General features: G+C 38.4%; 3 protein-coding genes and 1 long non-coding RNA gene across 4 annotated transcripts; 1 reads left to right on the plus strand and 3 right to left on the minus strand.

Moving 5' to 3' along the window:
* Positions 1 to 160: 160 nt before the first annotated feature.
* Positions 161 to 10134, minus strand: LOC146329900 (ATP-dependent RNA helicase DHX15). The gene is made up of 14 exons (XM_084715286.1): positions 9969 to 10134; positions 7706 to 8048; positions 7382 to 7575; positions 7131 to 7290; positions 5712 to 5930; positions 5442 to 5609; positions 5160 to 5246; positions 4714 to 4863; positions 4490 to 4598; positions 3885 to 4076; positions 2485 to 2607; positions 1026 to 1216; positions 725 to 894; positions 161 to 610 (listed from the first exon to the last, which is right to left on the minus strand). The coding sequence occupies exons 1-14, from the start codon at positions 10031 to 10033 to the stop codon at positions 493 to 495; spliced, it is 2289 nt and encodes a 762-aa protein (XP_084571412.1). The 5' UTR covers positions 10034 to 10134; the 3' UTR covers positions 161 to 492.
* A 1027-nt stretch (positions 10135 to 11161) lies between these two features.
* Positions 11162 to 13416, plus strand: LOC146329901 (extracellular superoxide dismutase [Cu-Zn]-like). The gene is made up of 2 exons (XM_084715288.1): positions 11162 to 11367; positions 12666 to 13416. Exons 1-2 carry the CDS (start codon positions 11354 to 11356, stop codon positions 13297 to 13299), a joined length of 648 nt encoding a protein of 215 aa, XP_084571414.1. The 5' UTR covers positions 11162 to 11353; the 3' UTR covers positions 13300 to 13416.
* A 3502-nt stretch (positions 13417 to 16918) lies between these two features.
* LOC146329902 (coiled-coil domain-containing protein 149-like) lies at positions 16919 to 22995 on the minus strand (the record flags this gene model as incomplete). The annotated part of the gene is made up of 11 exons (XM_084714456.1): positions 16919 to 17664; positions 19074 to 19139; positions 19314 to 19349; positions 19476 to 19552; positions 19648 to 19795; positions 19951 to 20035; positions 20247 to 20319; positions 20657 to 20829; positions 21512 to 21628; positions 21809 to 21916; positions 22951 to 22995. Coding segments are annotated over 11 exons (1482 nt in total), but the record flags the coding sequence as incomplete, so codon positions are not given.
* A 63-nt stretch (positions 22996 to 23058) lies between these two features.
* LOC146329903 (uncharacterized) lies at positions 23059 to 25112 on the minus strand. Its single transcript, XR_014769835.1, has 2 exons — positions 24943 to 25112; positions 23059 to 23301 (listed from the first exon to the last, which is right to left on the minus strand). It is a non-coding gene; the product is annotated as an uncharacterized LOC146329903 (long non-coding RNA).
* Between the last annotated feature and the right edge of the window lie 272 nt (positions 25113 to 25384).

Here is a 25384-nt window from a genome sequence, read left to right on the forward strand (position 1 = left end):
AGCCACTTCTCTAAAATTTATCAGCATATTTAATCTAACAGTTTTGTTTATTCTGCCAAATTTTAAACTTCCAAATAGTATCACAACACACAAAAAACTCCACTAGGGACCACTCTATTTTTGCAATAACAGGCTTTACTAATTAATATGTACACAGAAATTAAGTCAAAGCTCCTTTATTAAAGAAACAAAGCAAGCACAAATATTTTTTATGACTCAGCAATCCCCTAAAGGAAAGTCAACCACATCTAAATGACATGTTTATGATATTCCTTTGAAAATCTTTATAGCCAGGTCTAATATTTACTGCTGATATTTCATCTGACATAACACTTAGTTACAGAATTAACATTGATGGGGAAAAAAGAAAAACAAAAAGCAAACAAAATATAAAAATCAAAATGCCAAATTTTAAACATTAAGATACAATGATACAGAAAGATCTAAAACTATAGTACGTAGTTGTTTTCCAGGACACTTCTTGGCTATTGTTCAGTACTGGGAATACTCCTTGCTCTCTAGTTTGGCAATGATTCGCTCCAGCTGTCTCTTAGCTTCACATTGTGGGAAGTTACTCATTTCATAGTACTGGGGTGCAATCTTCACCAGCCTGTAACAGAAGATGAAAGAAGACTGAGAATAAGTCTCTACAATCAAACTGCAATTATATCAATTTATTTTTATGAGCGTGTAGTAGTTAAAGTTTAAATCTCTGCACACATACCACTCTGGTTTGATGTCTGTGCAAGTGCGGATGTAGTTTTTGGTGGTGAGGACAAATTCGTTGTAGAGCACCCATTCGGGTTTATGGTCCAGGACTGTGGATGGGTGCAGCTGGACCACTTGGTTGTCTTTGACTGTGAGGTAATGACCTGTGCGCTCCAAATGAGCCACCTGAAGGACACAAGAAAAGAAAAAAAGGTAAATGTAGACCCCCTCAAGGCTTAGTTTAATCCTGTAAAAACATGATGACATTTGTCACTTGATGAATGTCTGACTGAAGGACTATTTAAACATTTACTCACCTGCATGAAGAAGCCAGTGCAGAGTGCACGGCGGATGTTGATGTAGTAATCTCTGCTGGTGAACTCTGTGCTCCGGCGGGGCAGATTGAAGCGGTCCATGATCCTGGACAGCTGCTGCCGCACGTTGTCAGCAGACATCAGTGAACGGTAGTTGACAAAGTTGTCATAGCACCACTGGTTAGACTCGTGGTCTGAAGAAAGAATAACAAGGATTCAGATTCATTTGGTTAAGTGTCAGGTGAAGCTTCACTGATCAATGTTTTTCATATTAACAATGGATCAAATGACTGGATTTAATGTAAAAAAAAAAAAAAAGAGCCACTTATAATGACAAACCCACAAAGAATCATCAATTAATTTTACAGTGACTTGCTCTGGGAAGACGTTGTGTGTTTTGACATCAAGGTTTGGTTTTACGACCCACTTTGCTCTAATCACATTTCAGGCGCAGTTAATTTTTAGTGGAAAATCTCTGATAAACTGACTTTATGCTACCTGCCCACCAATAAACAGACAAAGTCAGCATCTAGCTGGTAAACACAGTGGGACATCTATGAAGGTATAACTTGATGGAGAAGAAATCATAGCATTTTAGTGCTGCAACATGATTTTCTCTGTGCTCACCTTAAATCTGACTTTAAGACAGGGACGCACAGGTCACACAATCATGGTCAAATACAGAACTTGCAAAATTGTGATGTTGAAACTTGATGCCTTCAATGCATTTATGATAATGGACTTTTCAGTGAACTAGGAGACATTGTTCAGTAGGGGTGTGTATCTCACTGACTGAGACGATTCGATACGTATCTCAATACATGTTCAACGATACGATATATTCTATAAATAAGTGTCCAACGATTTGGTTCGATATGATTTAGCTCTGCCACGATACGATGCAATATGATACGATGCAATACAAGACAATGCAATGTGTCAGTCTTTACATTTTGATTCAATTAATATTACATTTGTAGAGTGCTGTTAGTTGCCAAAAAATCCTGATAGTTTTACTAAATATAGTAACAGAGACAGAGAGGAGACATTACAGTGATGTTTATATCTCATTATTGTCTCATGTGTAAATGAGAAACTCTGATTCCAAATAGGCTTGGGCAGTATCAAGGTATTATGGTATATCATAACATTTAGAAAACCCTAAGTAAGACTGCACAATTAATCACAATATAATTGGAATATGTCCAATATCCAAATCCCAGAACCCCGCAAATTTTGGATAAAGAAAAATTGCTGTTGAGATGCCATGGACTACAAATCTTGTTCTTCAGATGTAATAAATCATGTTTGTTTGCTGCAGACCACAACAAATGTTTTTTTTTTGTGAAAAATACAATTGTAATGCAAAAGGAAGGTATGGAAAATACCACCCAAGCCCAATTCCAAGTGTATTTTTGGTCTCAAAAGATGTTTCAAGGGGATCTTTAAGACAGGTGCTCACTTTGTTTGAAGGCATGGTAGACGTTGAGCAGCGTCAAGTGGTCTCCGTCGATGTGAGCAAACCTCATCTTGGACTCGTCTGCTGCCTTCTTAGCCTCCGTGGGGCGGACAAAACACTGTGGGACTAAACAAGGTTGGTATGGGCCCCAACAAAGCCGCCCATAGGGATGAGTCAAACATTCACAGAAAAATGGAGCAAAGCCTATGATGCTAGGGCACTGGACACTGCGTTGGGACAGGGCAGGACCACAAGCTCTATCAAAGAGGGCTGCAGTCTTTTCTCATGGTCATTCCCAACTGTAATGGCTACTAGCTCGTAGAGAGGGGGGGTCATTTAACCACATCTGTAAAACAAGAGTTTTCACACAACTACAAAGTGTTAGGGAAACCAGCAATGTCTTAACTTGTCAAGACTTAAATTCAACTTCTTTGGTATTGAGACATGAAGATTAGGCCTTTAAGAGAGCAGATAACTTAAATACTTCCAGGTTGCATATGAGAACTATACAGAACAATAATAATTAAAATTCACAGTGCGTTATTTCAGTGAAAAAGATACATGTGATAGATGTGTACAAATTTAAGTGGTGCCTGCCCTATCCACTTGCTTTGGTGATGAAAACAGTTGTGAAAGAGCTCACTCACAGTTCAATAAACATAAGTAACATATAATATATATCTCTGTATGTTAAATTTCCTTAACGAGATTTAAAATGTTTGTTTAAAGTTTGGCCTTTTTGTTACTGTTACAGAACTCTAATAGGTATTCATCAAAATTAACTGCGTTGGACAACTCTTCTTTAAGAGGCTAAATGTTTTATTACCAAACAATCTCAGATACCAGGTGATGAAGCTGAGATTTTCAGAAATGTTTTTGGATGATTTTTGCAGCTTAACCTAAAACTTCAATTGAAGCACTATGTGTATTGTAAGAAAAAAAAATCACACATTTGCCACTATCTCATATCTAGATGTAAGATGTAACTACAATTCGTAACTTGACATACTATAAATTCTGTTCGTTGCCAACTGGTTTTAACAACATATACAGTCTTATATATGTTTACTTAATATGACTTCTTGCTGGATGCATCTGCTACTTTAACACTTTCAAAACTGCATGTTGCACATTCAAAAGGTGGTGACTGAAATGCTTGAGATACTTTCATGGGAGTTAAAAATAAATAGGAAAAAAGTAAAATAATATTAAATTAAACAGACAGTTATGTATTATTAATAATCCTTCATTTGTTTGTGTGATCCAAAATGCTGTTCCTCAAACTAAATTCTAGTTGAGACACTTTTTTCCCCCGGTACCACCAGTGAATAGTAGTGTGTTTAATCCCAAGAGACTTGGCTCAGAGAAGGGTAGGAAGATGTCAGCCCAGTCCTGGGCATTACCTGACAGCATGGCAGTGATGGAAAGGATCTCGTTAGAGCAGTTAAACTCGCAGCTGGCAATGACCATCTTAGCCAGCTGGGGGTCCAGAGGGAATTCTGCCATCATGGAGCCCAGCTCCGTCAGGTCACCGTCATCGTTCAGAGCTGCCAGGTAATTCAGCAGCTCCAGGGCCCTCATCAGTGTCTCAGGAGCTGCAGAAGGAGACACAGAAATCTCAATACTGTACCTGACTGTGACTATATCTACTGTGATATTATATGGTTAATCCTTTTATTTTTATTTTATACAAGGACTGCGGCATTGTTTTTGTTTCACAATTGTACATGAATCACATACATACATTTTTATCCAAGACAATACGTGCCAATTCTTTGCACATGTTCAGGTCATGGCAGCCTACTTTTAATTTATTTTAGTAAGAGGGAAAGCAGCAGCACTTTAAGTTAAAAGGAAAAATTAATTTTATTCCAAGAGAAAATGCTGATGATCAGATTTATTATTTAATAAAGGATATTTTACAAGTCATCGTTTTTCTTTGTACCACTACCTACTAAGCAAAGATTTAAAGGTGTTTTATCACTCAGATTAATGCAGACTGACTCACCTGGTGGATCCATGAAGTCAAAGTGCACAAGGTCATCGATACCCAGCTTTTTCAGCTGCAGCACAACAGATCCCAAGTTGGATCGAAGAATCTCAGGGTATGTGTTATCCTGGGGGGAGGAGGGTTAACAATGTTAATAAACACCAAAAAATAACCATGAATGTGCAAACAATGTCTTTATTGATTCAAAGTTCACACAAGAAAGTTTTAATGTTGTCACTTGCCTGCATCTCTGTTTTGTAGGCCTTCTCTGTGTAAAGGCGGAAACACTTCCCTGGACGTGTTCTGCCGGCTCGTCCTGCCCTCTGCTGGGCAGACGCTTTACTGATGGCTGTGACGAGCAAAGACTCAACTCTGATACGGGGGTTGTAAACCTGGACACACACAATCAAACTTTGTTGAATTTAATTTTTAAAAAAAGGGGGTTAGGACTTAATAAGTATCCACTTCTTCCTACTGCCTTAGAGCATGAATTATTTTTGTAAGCCATATCCAAAATTAACTTTTTTTTTTATCCACCAGCCAAATGGCTAGTGAATGATCAAATTTTACCAGACACTCAACAGATTACCATTGTGTTTTTTGGCTGGTGAGTCTGTTTTATCACTGTGACTGCATGTTATACACAGGATTAATAAAAAAATAGTGAGTTAAGTCGCGTTTTGCCCACCTTTTGCTTGGCAAATCCAGGATCAATGACAAACACCACACCGTCAATTGTCAGAGAGGTCTCAGCAATGTTTGTCGAAACCACAACCTGAAGAGGAAGCGACAGCCTGTTATATATCTACCAAAAAAATCTGATAAGTAGCTGCAAACAGACATAATGTATAGCCATCCATGCAGTGCAATGCATTACTTAATACTTACATAAATGTATACATACAACACATTAACATTTAATAAATCATTTGGAGTTCTGCATCTATTTGATCTATGATTTAAAAGGTACCTTTCTTCCTATTGCACCGTTGGGCTTTCTTGGAGGAGGGGGCTCAAAAATCCTTTGCTGCTGCTGTGGTGGCAATGTGGAATACAGTGGAATGATTTTGATGTCTCCAACTTCAGGTCCAAGGTCATCGACCTCACGCTTGATCCGTTTGCAGGCCTCATCAATTTCCTGAAAGAGAAAATTAAGATTTCAGTTTCTGCGTTGAGAAAACAGAACAATGCAGCCATGAGAAATCTACTGGAGCAATAATGCAAGCACCAGAAGTCTTACCTCCTGACCAGTGAGAAAGAGAAGGCAATCACCCTCATCTTCCTCACACATGTGAATCTGGATGACTGTGCGGATCGCTGCCTCAAGGTAGTCTCGCTCTGGTTCGGGAGTGTAGAAAATCTCGACAGGGTGCGTACGCCCAGGAATAGTCAGCAGAGGACAGTTGTCAAAGTACACCTGAAACTTGCCAGCATCTAGTGTGGCACTCATGACGATCACCTGTGCACAAAGGAAAAACTTTGTTGTACATGTTTTTCCATCTCGTATTCATTCTATTTAACTCTTTTCAGTCAGACCCAATTCATGCAATTCCAACTCTGTTCTGGGTATGCAGAACTACTGATATACAAAAAGAACACATTTATACTTCATGCAAAAGCTGCATGGGATTAATATAAAGTGAGCAGGTCTGTAAAGGGGAGAGTATTGGGTATCCGTAGAAGACATTTTTTCAGATAACTGGAAGGGAGATGTCAAGAGACCCTGATGAAAATGGCCATGGCAGGTTTTCCATTGCAAAGATTTTGCACAACTTTGAGGAATTACTTATCTTATCAAAAAGCATGACAATAGTACCAATGGATGCCTTCATTCATTTGATACCAATATCTTCACTTTAGCTTTAAAACTGAGCCTGCTACAGCTTCTGAAAGACATTTATGTCCCAGCTGAGTTAAAGATGTATGTTGTAATATGTAACATGTTGTGCCAGCTCCAGAGTGCTTTTAGTCAGAACAGTAAATACAAAAGCTTTGGCAGATATTTAATCAAAATCTGATCAAAATATGCTGTTTTAAAAGTTCAGTAATATAAGATGTAGCTGTGATGTAGTCTTGACTACATGTAGCTCTGTTTTACTAAGTTTAAACTTCCACGCTTCTCTTCATCTGATAGGAGTGTTCATTGTTAAATAAGATCTAAGAAGCCAGAAGAAAAATGACTAGTGTCAAAAAGGACCAGCTAGGTCCTAAGCCCGTGCTGTAAAATACGCATTTCATTTTCTATTAATGATACACAAGCTCCTTTACACTGATTCAATTTCTTATTTCAACAAGTGCCATGGTTATCTGCACACTTGCAGATGGTTGATTACTTTCTAAATGTTCTGTACCTGAGTAGAGATTTGATTCATTTATTGTACCTCCCAAGAACTGTGTATTCATTCGTTCATTCATTCATTCATTCATGAAATGTTTTGACTCTAAAATAACTGATTCTTTAGAAATTGCATAAGGAGTACCTAAGAGTGATGCGAGTCCTTGGGAGGCACAAATCACTGTCACAGCTTTTTGGACACCACTTGTGTGTTCTTAACAGCCTACATATTTAGTAAAGAACCTGGCTGTAACAAACCATTACATATACAATGATTATTTTTTTTTATATGATGATTACATTTATTAGAAAATGAACCAATACCTTCAGATCCGGCCTTTGACGCACCACCTCCTTGAGCACTCCCATCAGGATATCTGTGGCCAGAGTTCGCTCGTGGGCCTCGTCCAGAATGATCACACCATATCGCTCCAGCAGCGGATCATTCATCGCCTCTCTTAGTAACATACCATCTGTCATGTACCTAAAGAAAATGCAAACGTGTTTTGTTAGACTGAGATGTTGTGAGCCTATACAAAGCAGCTACTATGCATTGGCAGACCTCAGTCACTTACTTGAGAATAGTCTTCGCAGAGCTACAGTCCTCAAATCGGATGGAGTAGCCGACTTCCTGTCCAAGCATGACATCCATTTCGTCCGCCACTCTTTGAGCCACGCTCATAGCTGCCACTCTCCTGGGTTGAGTACAGGCCACCGCTCGCTTAGGACCAGGCAGGCCCCTCACCATGTCCACACACCACTGTGGGATCTGAAGATTGAAGCAAAAGATTAAATTAATTCACATGAAATAGCTTAAGAGGATGACTGTACTTCAAACACTCGCACCAAGAATTAGCATCAACCACATAAGAGACAGGCTGATTTATTGCATTTCATACCTGTGTTGTCTTCCCAGAACCAGTCTCTCCAACAAGGACAAAGCTCTGATGCCGTGTGATGATATCGCTGAAGCTCTCCTTGTACTCCCACACTGGGAGCTGTAACCTCTTCTTCAGGATCTCGTAGTAGCGCGGTGTGTGCGGCAGGTTGGTGAATGGGTTGATCTGCTGGTGCATGGCCATCTGCTTGATGGCGGGCAAGCATGGCACAGCCGTCGTGCTGTTAGACGGGACGCTAGAAGGCTTAGGGTCTCTGTCCCGGTCTCTGTCCCTGTCCCGATCTCTGTCCCGGTCCCTGTCCCTGGAGCGGTCCTCACGGTCCCTGTCACGGTCCCTGTCTCGCCTATAAACATCAGAGCAGGGCATCATTATAAATATTTCTAATTCAAAAGATATCATAATGAAGCTATATTATGATTTTTGCCTTATTACTGTCAAAATTGGAAAGAGTAACTGTTAACCCCTGTTCACATCATGGAATGAATAAAAGAGACAGTTAAGTTTTCCATGTTTACAACAAGCAGCAGGTGGGAAATATCAGAACTCAGACTTGCTCAGTTATGTCTTGCATGTTGATATGGACACTATTTACGAGTCAAAAGTGGTAGAACATTATGGTGAGTCCTATATCACATAAACCTAGCATTAACCTGCTTTTATGTACAGCACACTACAGCCTAATGCATACTCATATTGATATTGACACCAATGCATCATCATCATCATCATCATCATCATCATCAAACAATTACAATAAATAGGTCTATATTTTATTTTATTTTTTAAAAACAGATAACCTAAAATTTTTTGAAAGGAACCTTAGTTTGTTAGGACTGTGATTCATGCAGCCATGTACTTTGACAGGGATATTCTGACACGTTTTATGTTCTAAAAAGTACAGTCTCAACCTGCTCTACATGGTAAGTGTCCTGAAGTCACTTCTGTAGTGATTTGGTGCTATATAAATGAAAAATTAGCTTCACATTTTATATTTGGCAAATCAACTTGTCAATGTTTATATATAACATATAGATAGTTGACACAGTAGATATTGAGGTAGTCTACCATTAGAACTTCAAAGAATATCAATTAATTCATTAACCGATTGTTAAATTAATCATTAACATTTCAATTAATCAGTTTGCCTTTTTTAAAGGGATAAATAAATGAATCGAAGCATCTTAAATGTGATCAGTTTCTGGTTTCTTGACTTCTCTGTGACAGTAAACAGAAAGAAACAAGGCATTTGACAATGTCATCTTTGACTTTGGGAAACAGTGATCAACATTTTTCACCATTTTCTGACATTTTATAGACCAAGCAACTAAATGATTAATCAAAGAAATAACCAACAAGTTAATAAACAGTGAGAGTAATAGTTAGTTATAGCCCTATCAATCATTACATAATGTAATAGTAGGCTACTTCAGTACCAACAGATCAAAATACACAGACTCTGACATCTGTGACGCTAATATTGGCCAAAATCCAACCTCATTTGTCTGCTTATTAGGCGCAGGTGCAATTAATGCATCTTAATACAACTACAACATAACCCTGAAATATATCATATCTTTAAGATAGCGTTAATTGATTTTTTTAACAGATTTTCAAAGTAGGAGATGGGAATCAAATAGTACAAAGGAGGCTCAAAGAATAGAAATTAAAATAATATTACATTTGTAATGAACAGGAGATCACATAGAAAAACTTAAATGTGACTGACTCAGTTACAGAGATTCGGTTAGCAAATATGCTAGCGCAATGATAAAAACAGGGCTAATTGTGAACTCTTCGTCCTTAATGTTTCTAATAGAAGATCGACACTTTAAAGAACCAAATCACAGCATTTTAATTAGTAGCAAGGGTTAGCCAGCTACGTCAACTTAAGCTAGCTAGCAAGGGGTGTTAGCATGTCGTTAAGTTAACGTTAGCCTCACACACGTGCCTCAATGGTAAAGGTAACGTAGCTTGATGCTTCGTTTGTTAGCAAGACTCGTCCACAATAGCTACATGAGGTTATTAACACAATGTGGCTAAATGCCGTACAATTATAAATCTCTGTCAGAGCTACAATCAGGTACAGCTGAAGAACAGTGGCCAAGGCCAGAACTACACTATTAATAACAGGCCAAGTTGGTTTATTATCTCGGTTCTCGTTAAACATCCATGGTGGCTATTAGCCAACTGACTAGCATTAGCTAACAGTTAGCTAATGCCTGACTAGGTAAAGCAGATACGTTAACTTAAAAGCTTCACCTACCCATCAGACCTCTTCTTACTGGTGGTGTAGTCATCACCCAAATCCAGACGATGTCTTTTGGACATCTTTAGGAGAAAATTTAGCTATATTTTTAATCTATTAACGCGGACACAATTCTACCGGGCAGTATGGGACTAACTTGGTTTCCAAGTTCCGTCCTGTGTGCTTGTGTTTTCCTCCTTTCAAATTTGTTTAACAGCGGTGGTGCAGATTACATTACCGCCACCTGCTGGCCTGGAGTCTAGCTACTAGGCTAACTGACCGAGGCCAGCAACTGTCCTACAGCCTCAGGACTACAGGATTTACGTTTGTAACAGGGTTTTTGACGATTTAACTCAAGATCTGTATAGGATTATTAAAAGGAAAAATATTTTGATTTTTTGGGTTAACTGTCCCTTTAAATGTTCTGCTATTATGCACCTCACTACATTTCAAGGGGAATGTTGCACTTCAACTCATTATAGTGTATTATTGCTCCTCTGCAGTCTACGATCAGATCTGTTTCCATAGCAACGGTCTATTCTTCATAGCAACGGTCTGTTACAAATAAATAACAGACCTTAATATATGAGGGATAATGTACAGTGAAAAGGTCATTACAGACATCCTGCTTATTACACGGCTACCTACCAAAATAAATAAGTACGTTGACACCAAATATTGATTTAAACATGATTTTTGTTGATTTAAGAATGATTTTATGGGTCCTCCAGTCTATGATCAGAACAGCATCCATAGCAACAGTGCTGTAAAGAAAAAATACAACTTAGAATGCTGACCAATTAGAATCGAGTATTTAAGTCATGTTCATCACTCAAACTCAATACTCTGCTTTTACTTCAACTGCATTTTGATGAAAAGTGAAAATGTTAATACAACTATTTCGGAGTACTGTTGTTTGCAGTGTTGTATTTCTACATGACAACTCTGTTCCACCACCTGCCTATTTTTATTTTTATTTTATTTTAATTTTTAATTATATACATTTTCAGTCAATTCTCTGGATAATTAGGGTTTAGGCAAAATGAGACAATTCTCCACAGATGTCTGTCGTGTTTGAGGGATCTGTGTTTAAGGAGGCGGAGTTTCTGTTCCCAGTGGAACAATTAACAACTCGATATGCTTTAGGCTTAATTAAAAAAACAAAAGGCTTATAGTGCAAAAGTTGAAGGAAACAGGATTAGCTGCAGGCACGCAGAGGGAAAATAAACACTTCCAGTTTCCATCCGTCTATCCGGTCTTTGAAGACTTTTGTGCTCCACCCTCTAAGATCTACGCCTCCTGACACGCTTATACAAGACTTTATGAAACATTTCATCCTGACTCGTCAGAAGATCAACACTGAACCACTTGTCACCAAGAGCTAAAGTTTGTCTCTGCTGACCATGCAAAACCACGGGTAAGTGGACTTTATTCATTTTTTAGCGGAATCTCTGCAGTCAGTGTGTCTGTGCTGTTTAATTAACCTAATAATAAACTACTGCGACGTTATGTTAAGTGTAATAGGAACGTCATGTGCCCTTATTCCTTTTTAGTATTCTGCTGTGTGCAGTCGTTTTGAATATGTCATGTAGGCAGGCAAAACATTTCATATGCAACAGTTTATTAGCTGCTCTACGTGACAACAGGATGACAATTAGGGCTGAAAAAACCAATGGAACTGATTACATTCACTGCAGTACTGTACTTAAGTACAAGTTATAGATACTTCTACTTACCCTGAGCATATAACGCTGCACTCCAACTCCACTGCATCTCAGAGGCAAATATTTGAGTTTTCACTCCACCACATTTGCCTAACAGCCTTAGTTACTTGTTACTTTTTTATTACATTCTTTTCCTGTGCAGGGGAAACCCACTTATCTCCATATTTAATGCTTTTGAATACCACTGATACTTTTCTGATAAACTGAAAGACTACATGTTCATTCTTGGGCCCAAAAATTCCCCTAACTCCCACAAGCTTAATAAAGTATTTAAAAAACACAACAACTTTGGTTTGGCTGGAAAATGCATTGTCACAAAGCTGCTTCCATGGTTCTCGCAGGACGCAGATGCTACACACATGGCTGTGTACTTCTGTAGCTGAAACTGCTCATAGCTCAACCTTAAACATCTACAACAGTAAAATGCAGTATGCATGTTAATTCAGCAATAGTATTAATCCAGAAACATGAGATTTAATAGGAAAACACTGACAGGGACCAGTTTACTGCAAAATTAAGTATCCTTTAAGTAAATTATGCTGATAATACTTAACTACTTAAGCAAAGCTTTGTATGCAGGACTATTATGCTACTTAAGTGTTTCATTTACCAGAGTTTGTCTGAGCTAGGATATCAAATATCAACATTTTGGGTTGGTGAAACTTTATTTCTATAGTTTGTCAAAGTAGTTGGTGATTATTTTAATAGCTGACACCTAATTAATAAATTGTTCCGGCTACTTTGCAGCTTAAGATTTGTATACAGAATGTATTTTTAAAGATTAAACCACTCAGCTGTAAAGAAAGAAGCTAAAATTAGCTGTAGTTATTATAGCCCCATAATGTAATAACATCTTTTGGATACTTGAGTACATTTTTTCTGGCAACATTTCTGTATTAAGTCATGTATTTTGTAGTGAGGTGTTGCTACTTTTATTTAAGTAAAAAAAATATATACAAGATATATTTCTAACCATTTTAATATCTTTCAGGTCAATGAGTGTATTGGGAGCTCTGTTTGTTGTGCTGGCAGCCTGTCAACAATGTGTCTCAGCTGACAGTGACATGTTGGCTCCACCAGAGGTCTCACAGCACAATGACACTCTGTATGCAACCTGCAAAATGAGACCCAGCACCTCTCTGGCTGTGGGTCTGCCCAAAGTGTACGGCCAGGCGCTGTTTAAGCAGGATTATCCTAAGGGAAAACTCAAAGTCCTACTCCGGTTCAGTGGCTTCCCCACGGATGGCGGTCCACAGCCCAGAGCGGTGCACATCCATCAGTATGGAGACCTGAGCCGGGGCTGTGACTCCACTGGAGGCCACTACAATCCACATGGTGTAAATCACCCCCACCACCCGGGAGACTTTGGTAACTTTGAGCCCCAGCAAGGAAAAATCAATGCCATGATAGAATCTGATGCGACACTGTTCGGAGGGCTGTCTGTGATTGGAAGAGCGGTGGTGATCCATGAGAAGAGAGATGACTTAGGGCAAGGTGGAGACCCCGGGAGCCTGCTGCATGGAAACGCAGGCCGGAGGCTCGGCTGCTGCATTATTGGCATTTCAACCCACAATCTCTGGAATATGCACCAGAAGCTGTATAATAGGAGGCTGCGGAGTAATTAAAGGTGCTGTGAGCAACATTCAATACCACTAGAGGTCGCAGCAAACCATCAACATGTCAGACCAAAACAAATGTGTGATTTGTTTACTCAATAAAGTTTGGAGGGGAAAAAAAGAAAAGCAATATCTGAACAGTGGTCACAAAACCCAGATCAAACTGTCAAACTAGGCAGTGTTGATCAAATATGGATCAAGATTCTGTTACTACATGGTCTATTTCTTGCCTAAAATGCTGACATCTAGTGAGGTTGAATGCTGTATATTGTACCTTTAATCTTACAGTAGTGGTATACCTCTTGCAAAGTTACCTTCATGCTCATTCGGACATTGTATCAATTACATTTATTCATCATTTGGGTACCAAGGAAAATTAATGAGTCAGTCAAATCCTCATTCTCCAAACATTCAACAGTAGCTTATCAAAAGTAGCGGAAACTTGCTGTACGAATTGCTCTGGGCCAATTTCAAGAGTTTTCTCAGAATACTAAGGATATAATCTTTAAAATATCACACATTTTTAGCTGATTGGTGGGCTGGTCGCCACTTTGGTCCAGAGTAAATATCTAAACATCTCCTGAATGGATTGCAACAAAATGTGGTACCGAGAAGATGAATCCTGTTGACTTTATTGAGTCCATTACTTTTCCTCTAGCGTCTTTCTGACCAGATCGAGTGCTGCAGGAATGAATCCTAAAACTCAGAAATGAGTTAGCATAATAGCACTATTGGTTCCCTTGTCTTGAAGTCAAATTTTTTTTAATGGATTTTCAGTTGAAATAAGGTCTGTGGTTAACACAAGCTTAAAATAATTCTGCACAATTAATTACAATATTATTCAAATCACAATAAGTGCAATATCCAAATCACAGAACCACCACCCAATCACAAGTTTGTGAAAATGTGAGAAAACAACATTGTAATGAAGCACTGTGGTGCTGCAGAAATGCCCTGGTCTAAAAATCATGTTCTCCAAATGAAAGAAAACATGTTTGTTTGGTCCAGACACCTACAAATGTCACATCTTCACACCCTAAACATTTTTTGTTCAATCTTCCATCTATTGTCTTTAACCTTTTTATCCGTGAAGGGTCGCAGGAACGCTGGAGCCTATCCCAGCTGACATTGTTTCATCAGAGATGAAAATTATAATGCAAAAATAATCTTTCCCACAAATGGTATCGCACATCACAATCGCCAGTCAAAATAAACTCAATCACTTTTTTACCATATCCTGCAGCCATACTCAAAAAGATTTTCATGTTTTGTTCTACAACATAAAACACATTAGTTGATAACCCAGCAATGCTTCAAAAGCAATAAAAGTGGTGTTAGTTTGTGAAGATTGTCTTGCTGAACAAATCAAATAAGTAACTATAAACTTTCATTCACCACAGAGCTTATTTTCTGCACTAATCCAAAATCCAGTAGAAAATTCCACTGGCTTCATGTGGAGGGAACCAGAGCAATGCTAACTTTTGGACTGGCTTACAAAAATACATCATCATAGACATCATCCTTGCAGTACCTTATATCTGCAAACATTTCTATCAGTCTTAACTGCACTCTCTCTTTAGTATGTATGGGAGACATTAGTCTTCAGGGCTTTCTGGTAGAAAATATGTATGAAAATATATCACCTAAAATATGCTTTTCCCCCTAAATCAAATTACAAAGGGCTCTCTGGCAGAAAGCATTGAAGGCAAACTTCTCCCAACATCATCTTTAGTGCTAACTAGCAAATGTTAGCATGCTAAAGTAAGACATCGAACATGGTAAACATTGCACGTGCATGCAGCAACATGTTAGCTGCCGACGTTAGCATGTAGCTGCATTACATCAGCGTTATATCCAGTTACAGGCTTATGGGCAATATGTCATAATATATCAAATCCTGTCAGACATGGTCAATCTCATTTTCGATACTTAAAACAGTTTTTTTCAGTCACAACAAACCAGTAGTTGAAAATTATTTATTTTGCATAAATAAATCAATTTTGGTGGCTACACATTTTTGCTCACATTCAACACATATACACACACATGGCTCTATGTAATTTCTACCTGGTGAGTAAATTATATTTTTCACCACAAAAACACAATCAGGACATCAGTGCTGGTAATCTAGATGTTGTGGCTTCATTGTGATACAGACTTATAAGTTCTGGAAATGTATTCTTAACTAAGATCTTATTGTTCAACAGACAAAATCTTGTTAATTACCAAATACTTCTTTTGAAGATGTCTGTCAAGGAATTCAATAAAAGCATGGATCAAAAAAACAAGAAAATGCAATCTGTTTTAATCTATTTTCATGCAGCATTTTATACATCTTTGATAATATTGTCTATTCTTGATTAAAAATAAAAACTTGAGTAAGTAAATTCAGTTTTAAACTGAATGACTGCAGCTTGTCTCCGGGATATGCAGGCAAAAAAGCAGAATGAGTAAGTGTCCATCATTAAGGAAAGGTTTCTTTTTGAAGAAACAAAATAAAGCTGGTACTTAGCTTAAACACTGAATAAACAGTTTAATGTCTATTTGTTGATGTAGTGAACAATACAGTAAGATATGGTAGGTTTCTTCGAAGTCGGGGGGGTGGTAGTGGTGGACAGAGGTAGACAGATAAAGGTGAATGTCCTTTTTCTAAGCAAAGTCTTTCTGTTCGTGGTCAGCTGATAGGAGCTACTGCACAATGAATTCATTACTATGAGAAACAAAAGAAGAACCAGTGTCTTGTTCCAGAGTTAACAGCAGAAATATAATGCAAGACTGATATTATATGCTCAAGGGCAGAAAGATCAAAATCATCACACCTGTGTAGCGTGATCGCTACATTAGCCTCATTCATAACCCTTTTTGCTACTTTTTATCATCATAAATCACAGTTTCTCCACCTCTGATATGTACACAATGTATAGCTTCTAACAGTATGGAAATAACCCTCTCCAGTCTCAACATGACAATGACCCAAGCAAAAAAAAAAAAAAAAAAAAAAAAAACAAGGTCCATACAGAAATGTTTTTTTTTCCAAGTTTGGTTTGGAAGAACTTGACCGACCTGCACTGACTTCTGGGACCGTTTTTCCACAACATTTTAGTAAGACATCAGACTCTTTTAGCAGCATATTAATGTTCAACAATCACATATGGGTGTTATGGTCTGGTGTCTACATGCTGTGGGCTGTGTATTATCATTTATCAGTTTAAAAAACCCCAAAATGGATCAAGTGAAAGCAAAAGTTAGACAATCAGTTACTGACAGCTGATTGTTAGACGTGTAATAAGTCATTTTTACTATTTTGACAGGGGAATATTAATGACGCAAAATCCTTCAGGAAGAGGCCCAATATTTGGTTTTGATTAGGGATGATAAAGCTTAATCACTGATCATTAAGAATTTGATCAGAATTTTGAACAGCTATCAAAACAAGATGTGAAATACAGCCGAGATCTACTTCTTTATATGTTTTCATAGGCTCTGCTGTGCCGTCAGAGTATAGGAAATATGTTGCTGTGAAAATAAAGCTTTGATTGAGTATTGCTATTGTTTGGTATAAGCAAAATTTTAAATTACAATGAATCGACTTTAATGTGACCAATAATCAATTAAGCAACACACTTACAATTTGCAACTCTGTATTTCTTGGATTTACAGATGTGGGTATCCATTATCAAAAACAATCATTTTGAGGCTAGAGACACCTTATATAAATTATTTTGTATTGTTAATGGCCATTAGTGTCACTTTCTTCTATTTTTTCATTATAAATAAAAATTAATAAAGTAACATCATATTAAAAATGCATCATCCATCCTTAGATTTTCTGACTAACACAAACATCTGTCTCCTGGTTTGACTGGACGTCCTCCAGCTCTTCAGCAGGACTTGCAGCAGCAGCAGTGGATACAGTAATTTTAGCGTTTTCCTCTGTAACAACACATTCTGTTTCAACAGTTTCCTCCCTTTCAGTGCATTCATCTGACTCATCCTCTCCTCCTCCTGAGTTCTCTACAGTTCCCTGTAAGTCACAGTGGTCTGACAGCTGTTGTGTGCTCACATCTGGCACTGTAGGAGGGGAATCACTCAGACACTCCTCTTCTTTTGACCGGTGACTCGTTAAAGCCGTTAAATCAGTCGTGATCTGCGATCGATCACTGTCATGACACTCCTCACTGTCTGGCGTCTCCGGATCTTCCTCAGCTGGCTGGTATGATTGGTTCTGCTCGCTCACCTCCTCGCTGGATGGTGACGGCGCCTCCTCATGAAGTTCCTCTTGATCAGCTGGTGCAGCTGGTGGTTCGCCCTCTTGGTTTGGGACTTCTGTGGAGCTCTGCTGATCGACAGCTGGTTTTTCTGACCCTTCATCGCCTGCAAGGATGAAAAGATTGAAAGCCAGGGTTGGTAACCTTGAAGAAATCGGCAAGAGTAAGCTAGATTTTGCAGGTATGTAACCAAAAGAAATTCACCCCTTCCTTCAGTCTTCCCTCCAAAACACATAAATGCAAACAGCCTGACTGCTGCTTGAGGATGAGTCACTAAACGAATCCAACTACCTCATGTCTCATTCACATGAAAGAAAACACCTTATAAGACATTATCATTACAATCAGAAACATCTAGCATGACTATTGTTACTACTTATTTATTTGCCATTTATATTTTCAACTTGACAGAATCTAATGAGCATTTATACTGCATTTAGATCTTCATCTGTGCAATACTGATCTAACAATTAACTGCTTAATACTCTGTTTACACTGCCATCATTACTACATTAATTTAATTATTTATAGGGTTAGGGTTAGACCCCCATTTTCAGCATTATTGTTCTTTTACGCTGCGTGTGCCACTGTTATGCATGTTGTCAGCTTGACAGCTCTGATTCTGCAGAATCAGACTCAGAGCTGTCAAGCTAGCATGTTAGTATTGGGACGTTTTGGCTGCACTGTCTCTGCCCTTCCTGTGTGATGAACTTCATACAGCTTTAGAAATATATTTGCCTAGTCTTAAGCCATGAGTACACCAGCACAGTGCTCACGGTGAGGCAGGGACACAGGTAGACAGGCCAGCCGATGATTTTATTCAGACAGAATGAAAAGTTTGGATGGGTTTATTACATGCCTGCAACAGCCAGAGATAATGGATTTTTTTCTTTTTTTTGTCAAAGCACTTAATTTATTGATTGCTGAGGAAGAATTTCAACAAATATAACAAAAATGCTTCTAAAAAACATCACCTACCTGAGCTTTAAGAAACATGATCTCACCAACACGTAGTTGTTGTACATTGACAGAGGACAGTCACATTAGCTGGCTTTCTATTCAAATGTACCTCACATTTTAACTGAATTTTTAGAAAATCATCATAAAATGCTAATTTTTATGTTTCCATTTGTTACTGTTATGCAGATATTAGGAACTGCTTCATCAAGATAAGTAGCAGGTGTCATTAATGCTCCAGTCAGGTGCCGTTATACCAGTGTAGTCTCCTCATCACTTCACACTGCTTATTTTGCCTTGTCTTTTCAGTCACATGCTTCATTCATGTCATGATTTATTTGCTGTTCCCTTTGACCTTGTTGTATTTTTTTCATCAATACAGTAATTTTGCCACCTTTGTCACCATTGGCTAAAAGTGGGTGTGGCACTTCTCAGTGTTTGTGAGGTTGTGTGTGCATGAACGAAGTTGCAGCTATTGCAAATCTGTGCATGTTAATAAGCAAACCGAAAATGTGCATTAAAAACAGGTGGATGGAAACCAACCTGTGGAATATTCACCTTCCGGTCCAGGAGACTGTGTCGACTCCTCCTGCTGAGGTTTCAGGATGATGGCGTCTTTCCCTCCTATCATGACAAAACATTAATTAATGTAAGCCTTTATATGTCACTGCTTTAAAGTGTTGGATTGGATTGGATAGAAATGAGTAAGTGTGTTTAGGCAGATGAGATGCGAAGTGACGGACGAAGATGAAGCTCAAAAGTTAAAAAGTGGATGACGTAGTTATAAGAGGAACATACTTCCATATATTCCCAGAGACACATTATAAGTCAGGCCTCCAGGTTGCAAGAAGCAAAAGGACAGAAGAAGAAAGGATAAGGATCGGAAATTATTGCAAACAGTGTGTAGAATTCAGGCTTCAATCAAACACAGTTGTAATATATTAATACGGTTATATTCACCTGGCAGGCTCCATAATCCAGACATTTCTAAGGTTTTTAGTTTCTTCTCCAGCTCCGCTACTCGATTCCCAAGAATCCTAAAAAAAAAGACATAAAAACAATGAAATTCACTGTTCTGTCAAACAGAACGAGCCACACAGAGAGAGAGAGTGTGAAGTATGAGATGGAGTACTTGTTGATTTGTCGCTGGTGCTGAATCACCATGTTCTTCTCGTGGATGGTTTCCAGCAGAGCTGTGGCGAGAGACTTGAGGTCTGAGATGGACTGAGGGGTCACCGGCAAACTGCAGCCGTTTTCCTCAGACAGTAACAATTCCTTCACTGCACACACATCATTAGTCACAGGTTAAACACAGACGCAGTACGCTGTCTTCAGATTAAGGGTTTACAAAAAGACACATTCTTTTTCTTCACCAGTTTTTGTGACATTGTACATACGGACGTGTGCCTGTTTTTGAAAATAGGGATCTTCTGACCTTGTTTAGCAGAGAGCACCCCGGTCAGCGCACTGCTGTTGGCTTTCCCACAGATTTTAGAGTTTTTCCTGCACTCCAGAGCACTCTGAAACCAGTGAAAAACACGAGTGAGCATGACAGGATTCTGCATCTGTAAAGAAATAATCTAAAAAATCTCTTTTTAATAATCCCACATTCACTAACATTTGTAAAATGTTAAGTGGCTCAGTTTTCATGGAGTTGAGAAACTATAAGAAATAAATTTAAAGTAGGAGTAAAATATCAAATAAATAAAAATATTTTTAAAATGTAGCTACCTTGTACTTCACCAGGTTTGTTTTGAGTAAGTTGATTTCTTCTTGCAGTTGACTGAACCGTTGATGCAAATACCTGAAAGATGATTAAATCTTCCCTTGTATCATCAGTTTGTTTACATGAGAAAGAAGGCTGCACATTTATGACTCAGCTACATCCAAATATCATTTGTTGAGGTCTGTTTTATTTTTTTATTACAGCTAAATACATACATACATTTATCCAATGTAAATATGAGCACATTATTTCATTCAATCCTAACTACTCAAGTTGCAGTGGGACAACAGTGTTTCAACAACATGCTAGATTAATGCAGAACGTGGGCAGTGATGCAGATGCTTGTAATACTTCTAACATTGGGGCACTATTAAAATATTTTAATATAACATTAAAAAAAAAAAGAGGAACAAACCTGTTCTCCATGCAGAGCGCATCTATGTCTAAAATGCGTATCTCATCGTTGCCCAGGATGTGGTTCATTTCCATGTTGAGACGATGAGCCTTCTGCTGAAAGACGTCGCGCTCTGCTCGCACGTCCTGAAGCTCGTCTGTGAGCGACTTCACGCTGTTCTCCAGAACCTCGTTCTACAGCAACACAGAACACACAGCGCGAGTACAGGAACGGTGATTTCATGGATACTTGAAGAAAAGTATCACATGAATTGCAACTTCCTCTTACACAACATTTTGCAGACTTTTCCATTACTCCCATAAATACATCATAAATATACCCAGTTGTGCCCTTGTGCCTCTGAGACAGTCTCTTGTACTTGCATACTAACATGCTCAGGTGACAGTGACTCTCTGCAGATTTCCTCAAAGAATAAGTTTTGAGTTTTGTAGACAGGATGCTGTTAAATGTCACAGTGCTCTCAACGTCAACTGAATAACCAGAATTATTACATTTTAAAGTTTTATTATAGCATTTTTGTATTTACTTATGGGCTCTTGTGGTTTTAAAAACTGATACATCCACAGTGATTTCAGAGAGTTTCTCTTTTCCTATTTCTAATTTGTGAATTAATAATTTTAAAATTTTCTAAAAAGAACGTTCTGTTTATCTCTGTGTAAGATGTGTGAAGTTTGGTTCCTGGGCAACCACAACAGCAACCTGGCAACCAGTGGAATAGAATAGAATAGAATAGAATAGAATGGAGGTGGTCACAGGGAGGGCGCCCTCTAGTGGCTGAATGTCATCAATGTTAGCACCTTTAAAAACAAACAAAAGACTGAGTGGAGGCAGCAGGCAGTGGGCTCCTGTTCTCACCTGTTCTCGAGCTCTCTCTAACTGTTTGACCAGGTCCTCTCGTTCATGAGCAGGAAAGTGTCGAGCGCCGACCTCCTCGTCTCCCAGCCTCTGTTTGGTGATGGTCATTCGTAGGAGCTGTTGGGACATAGAGAACCAGTTCAGTTTTTTTTTTCCCCATTCTCCATTTCCATTTTACGCACAGTTTTACAACATGTCATTCTGCTTTATTTTATTTAATGACCTCTTAAGAGAAATAAAGACATTTATAATCTAATTAGATTTTATTGCAGCTACCAGTATAACGCACAGCTGTACCTTGTTATCACCTTGAGCTTCGACCAGTCGTTGTTTCAGCTCCTTCACCTCCTCAGAAAGTTGACTGCTTTTCTCTCTGGAGTCTCTCAGCAGCTGTGCTAAATTCACCTGAATAAGACATGAACTACATGAGCTTCATCACACAGGTTGAATTCAGAAACCTTAAAGGCTGAACAGAACAAGGGTACGAGTATCCCATTCAAAATGGTAAATTTGTCTTTTTTGCCCAAATTAAATCACAGGGTTCTAATTACCACTGGGAGCAAATGTTCTCCACCCACAGGCAGTGATCAATAAAAACTCTTTGTCTGTATTACTAAACAAAGCATAGTAGCTCCACCAGGGACAGCTGGGTTCTTTTTCAGAAAGCAAGATCAGTAAAAACTCTGTGTTGAGCCTCAGATTAGGGAAGCTCTGGGTTTTTTGTTTCAGAAAGAGCAATAACTTAAACTCTGGGTCATTTATCAGGGTAACTGACTACGTGAATCTAACCTGCTCGCTGGCAGGTTTTCGTCAATAAACTCTGAGTTTTTCTCCTGACTGTTCACCTCCTGCTGAGCCTGAAGCAGCTGTCTGACACACCTACATTTCATTTCCTCATTCATACAGTCACGTTAATACGTTCTGATGTGCACTTTCACATATTCAAAGCACGTATCGGAATTCATTCATTTGCATAACTTTCGGTTTTTAAAAACATGAAATCCCAATTAGATGTTAGTTTGTTACCTGAGGACTTGAACATGAGCACATTTCCATGTAATTGATCAGTCATCAGCGTAAGGACAGAGACAGCGATCTGTGACGTTGTGGATTCAACCTCAGCTCAGAGTAAAATCTATACATCGTTCTTCTTGATAACATTGTGACTGTATGGACATGAGGACATCTGTCAGGCTGTCAGTCAGTCCCCCTGCATGGAAACTTTTACTGCACAATAATGTGGTAATGACTGTTTCATTTGTATAAGACACTATCACAGTGATTATATTACGTAACTTGTGAACAGGGCCTACTTGTAAACTGCATAATGCAATTTAAAGGAGCCTTTTCCTTTTTTTTTTTTTAAGTAGTATGTACACAGTCTGTATTTTGTTCGACAGTGAAGCACAAAGGACATGTGCAGATTAAAATCAACTTACTTGATTCCTTTTCTCAGGAGGGAGAGAGGGATCACCATCCTGTTTGTGATAAAAACACAGGAATTTGTCTTTATAAGTGCAATGTTTCTAAAATGCAATGGACAAAAGACAATCACATGATGTTTATCCTCCATTCTGCTGCCTGAAACAACGCTCACAATGCATCTCGAGGACACACAGACGTCTTACAATGAGTTCTCTGTACTTCTTCTTGAGTCCTTGGTGCCGCTCGCGGAGCTGGTTGGCCATCAGCTTGTACTGATCTCTCTCCTGCTGGCAGGTGTCCAGCTCTTTAGACAGAATCAGAAGAGCTTCTTTCTTACTCTCCAACTTCCGCTTACAAATCAGGAACTGCGTGTAAGAACAAGAAGGTTTTATAAAAGAAAGAGAGAGAGAGAGAAAGAAGATGAAAGATTTGTTGTGAGAATATTTAATGATACTGGACAGACAGGCAGTGTCATCTCCACAGTTATAAACTTAACAGGCCGATTATTTAAAAGTTTATTAAAGAAGATAATGAAGCAGCACAGCCATTATGGAAAACAATTTATATTACAATAAACATGAGAGCTTCCTCTGATGTTGACTTCTATCATGATCCTGTTTAGGGCTTCAACTAATGATTATTTTCATTATTGTTTAATCTCTAATTCGTGTTTTTGATACATTTAGTAGCCTAATAAATGCAGATCCTCATGTGGGCAGCTGAAGTGAGTGCATGTTTGGCATTTCTGCTTGATAAATTAATTAAATCATTCATCAATTATCAGGGCTGAGTGTCAATGTTCATTTTCAGTTGATCCTCTAATTGATTGATTGTTTGAGAGCCACACCTGTTAAAGGTCATTCTAACAGAAAAATGGCTTATAATTCAGAGACAATATTACTCATAAATAAATGTTAAATATTATTTTACTTCCACCAGTATTTTATTTCTAATATTGCTTTCAATATCATTGTTGATACTACTTTTCTATTTTGGTTTATTTAGTTTACTTTTGTACTTCACTTGTCTTGTTTTTATTGTAATGATACTGATAATGCCAAGCAGTGAAAATGATGGCTGTTTATATAATATTACACTTGTTACACTTTATATTCATTACCACTGTACTTTTTGATCCTTATGATATTGTCATTTTTGAGCAATCTCTTGCAAACAAATTTCCTTTGGGACTAATAAAGTCGATATTAAATGAGAATTACTTTAGGCTACACAGTGGTATTTGCATTTACTACATTATACTGAATCTGTGTAAAATACGGACTCGAACAGATTAGGGCTGCAACTGACGATTGTTTTCATAGACGATTGATCTGACTGTTATTTTCTCGATTAATCAATTCGTTTTTTGGTCCACAACATGTCAGAAAATGATTAAAAATGTTGATCACCGTTCCCCAAATCCCAAGATTATGTCCTCAAATGTCTGATTTTGTTCACAACCCAAATATATCCAATGTATTACTGTTCACAGGGGAGAAAGAGAGAAATCAGAAGACATTCACATCTGAGAAGGTGAGAATTTTGACTTTTTCTTCTTATAAAGTGACTCAAACCGATTAACCCACTATCAAAATAGTTGGGGATTAATTTAATAATAGATTCACAATCGGGTTAAGATTTGTTGCAGCTCTAATCTAAATGTACTGTGACAGATAATCAATAATAACTGGTGAAAAGCCAGATACACCTGCAATGTGGTACATGTTGTTTCACATGTCTCTGCAGGTACAAGGAAAAAAAGAGAGAAAAACCTACTTCCTTATCTACAGTGGCTGCAGACTGAGGGAAACCACAGCAGGTTTAAGATTTAATCCTGTTTACTGTTTATTTAAACCACACATTTCACTGATCTGCGTCTCCAAACAGACGCACAGAATTTAAAGAAACACAATTTAACCGCTGATGTGACAGTTTGGTGCACAGCCTCAGTGGTTACTGAGGTTACTGAATATATTTTCTCCTCTTTGACGTGTCGTCAGTCTCACCTCGTTCAGCAGTCCCTGCCAGTCACTCTCGCTCCTTCTGGACGGATCCATATCGCTCCGGAAATTAAAAAAAAAATGTTATAAAAATGACGCGATGTGATTTTCAAACAAGCATCACCATGTTGTGGTCAGATTTACAGACATTTTACCTCATCAAAACCGATTATCTGACCGAGACGCACGACCTGCATCACTTCCGTCCGTCACGACGTCAGAGGAGTCTGTCTCGAGGGGAACCCCAGATGAGCGAAATATCTCGCGAGAGCTATAATTTTAACCCAAACCATGATCTTTCCCTAACACTAACCAAGCTTTCCTTGTCCCTAAAGCTAAACAGATTTTAACGATAGCGTTGTCACGTGATTAGTTGGTACAGCCTGCACAAGAAAGAACCAACACATACGAATCTCACGAGAGTTTTGTAAATCAAGAGTTACCTTCT

Source organism: Lutjanus erythropterus, chromosome 3 (genome assembly GCF_056507025.1).
Source record: "Lutjanus erythropterus isolate fLutEry1 chromosome 3, fLutEry1.hap2, whole genome shotgun sequence".
Taxonomy (NCBI): Eukaryota; Metazoa; Chordata; class Actinopteri; order Lutjaniformes; family Lutjanidae; genus Lutjanus; species Lutjanus erythropterus.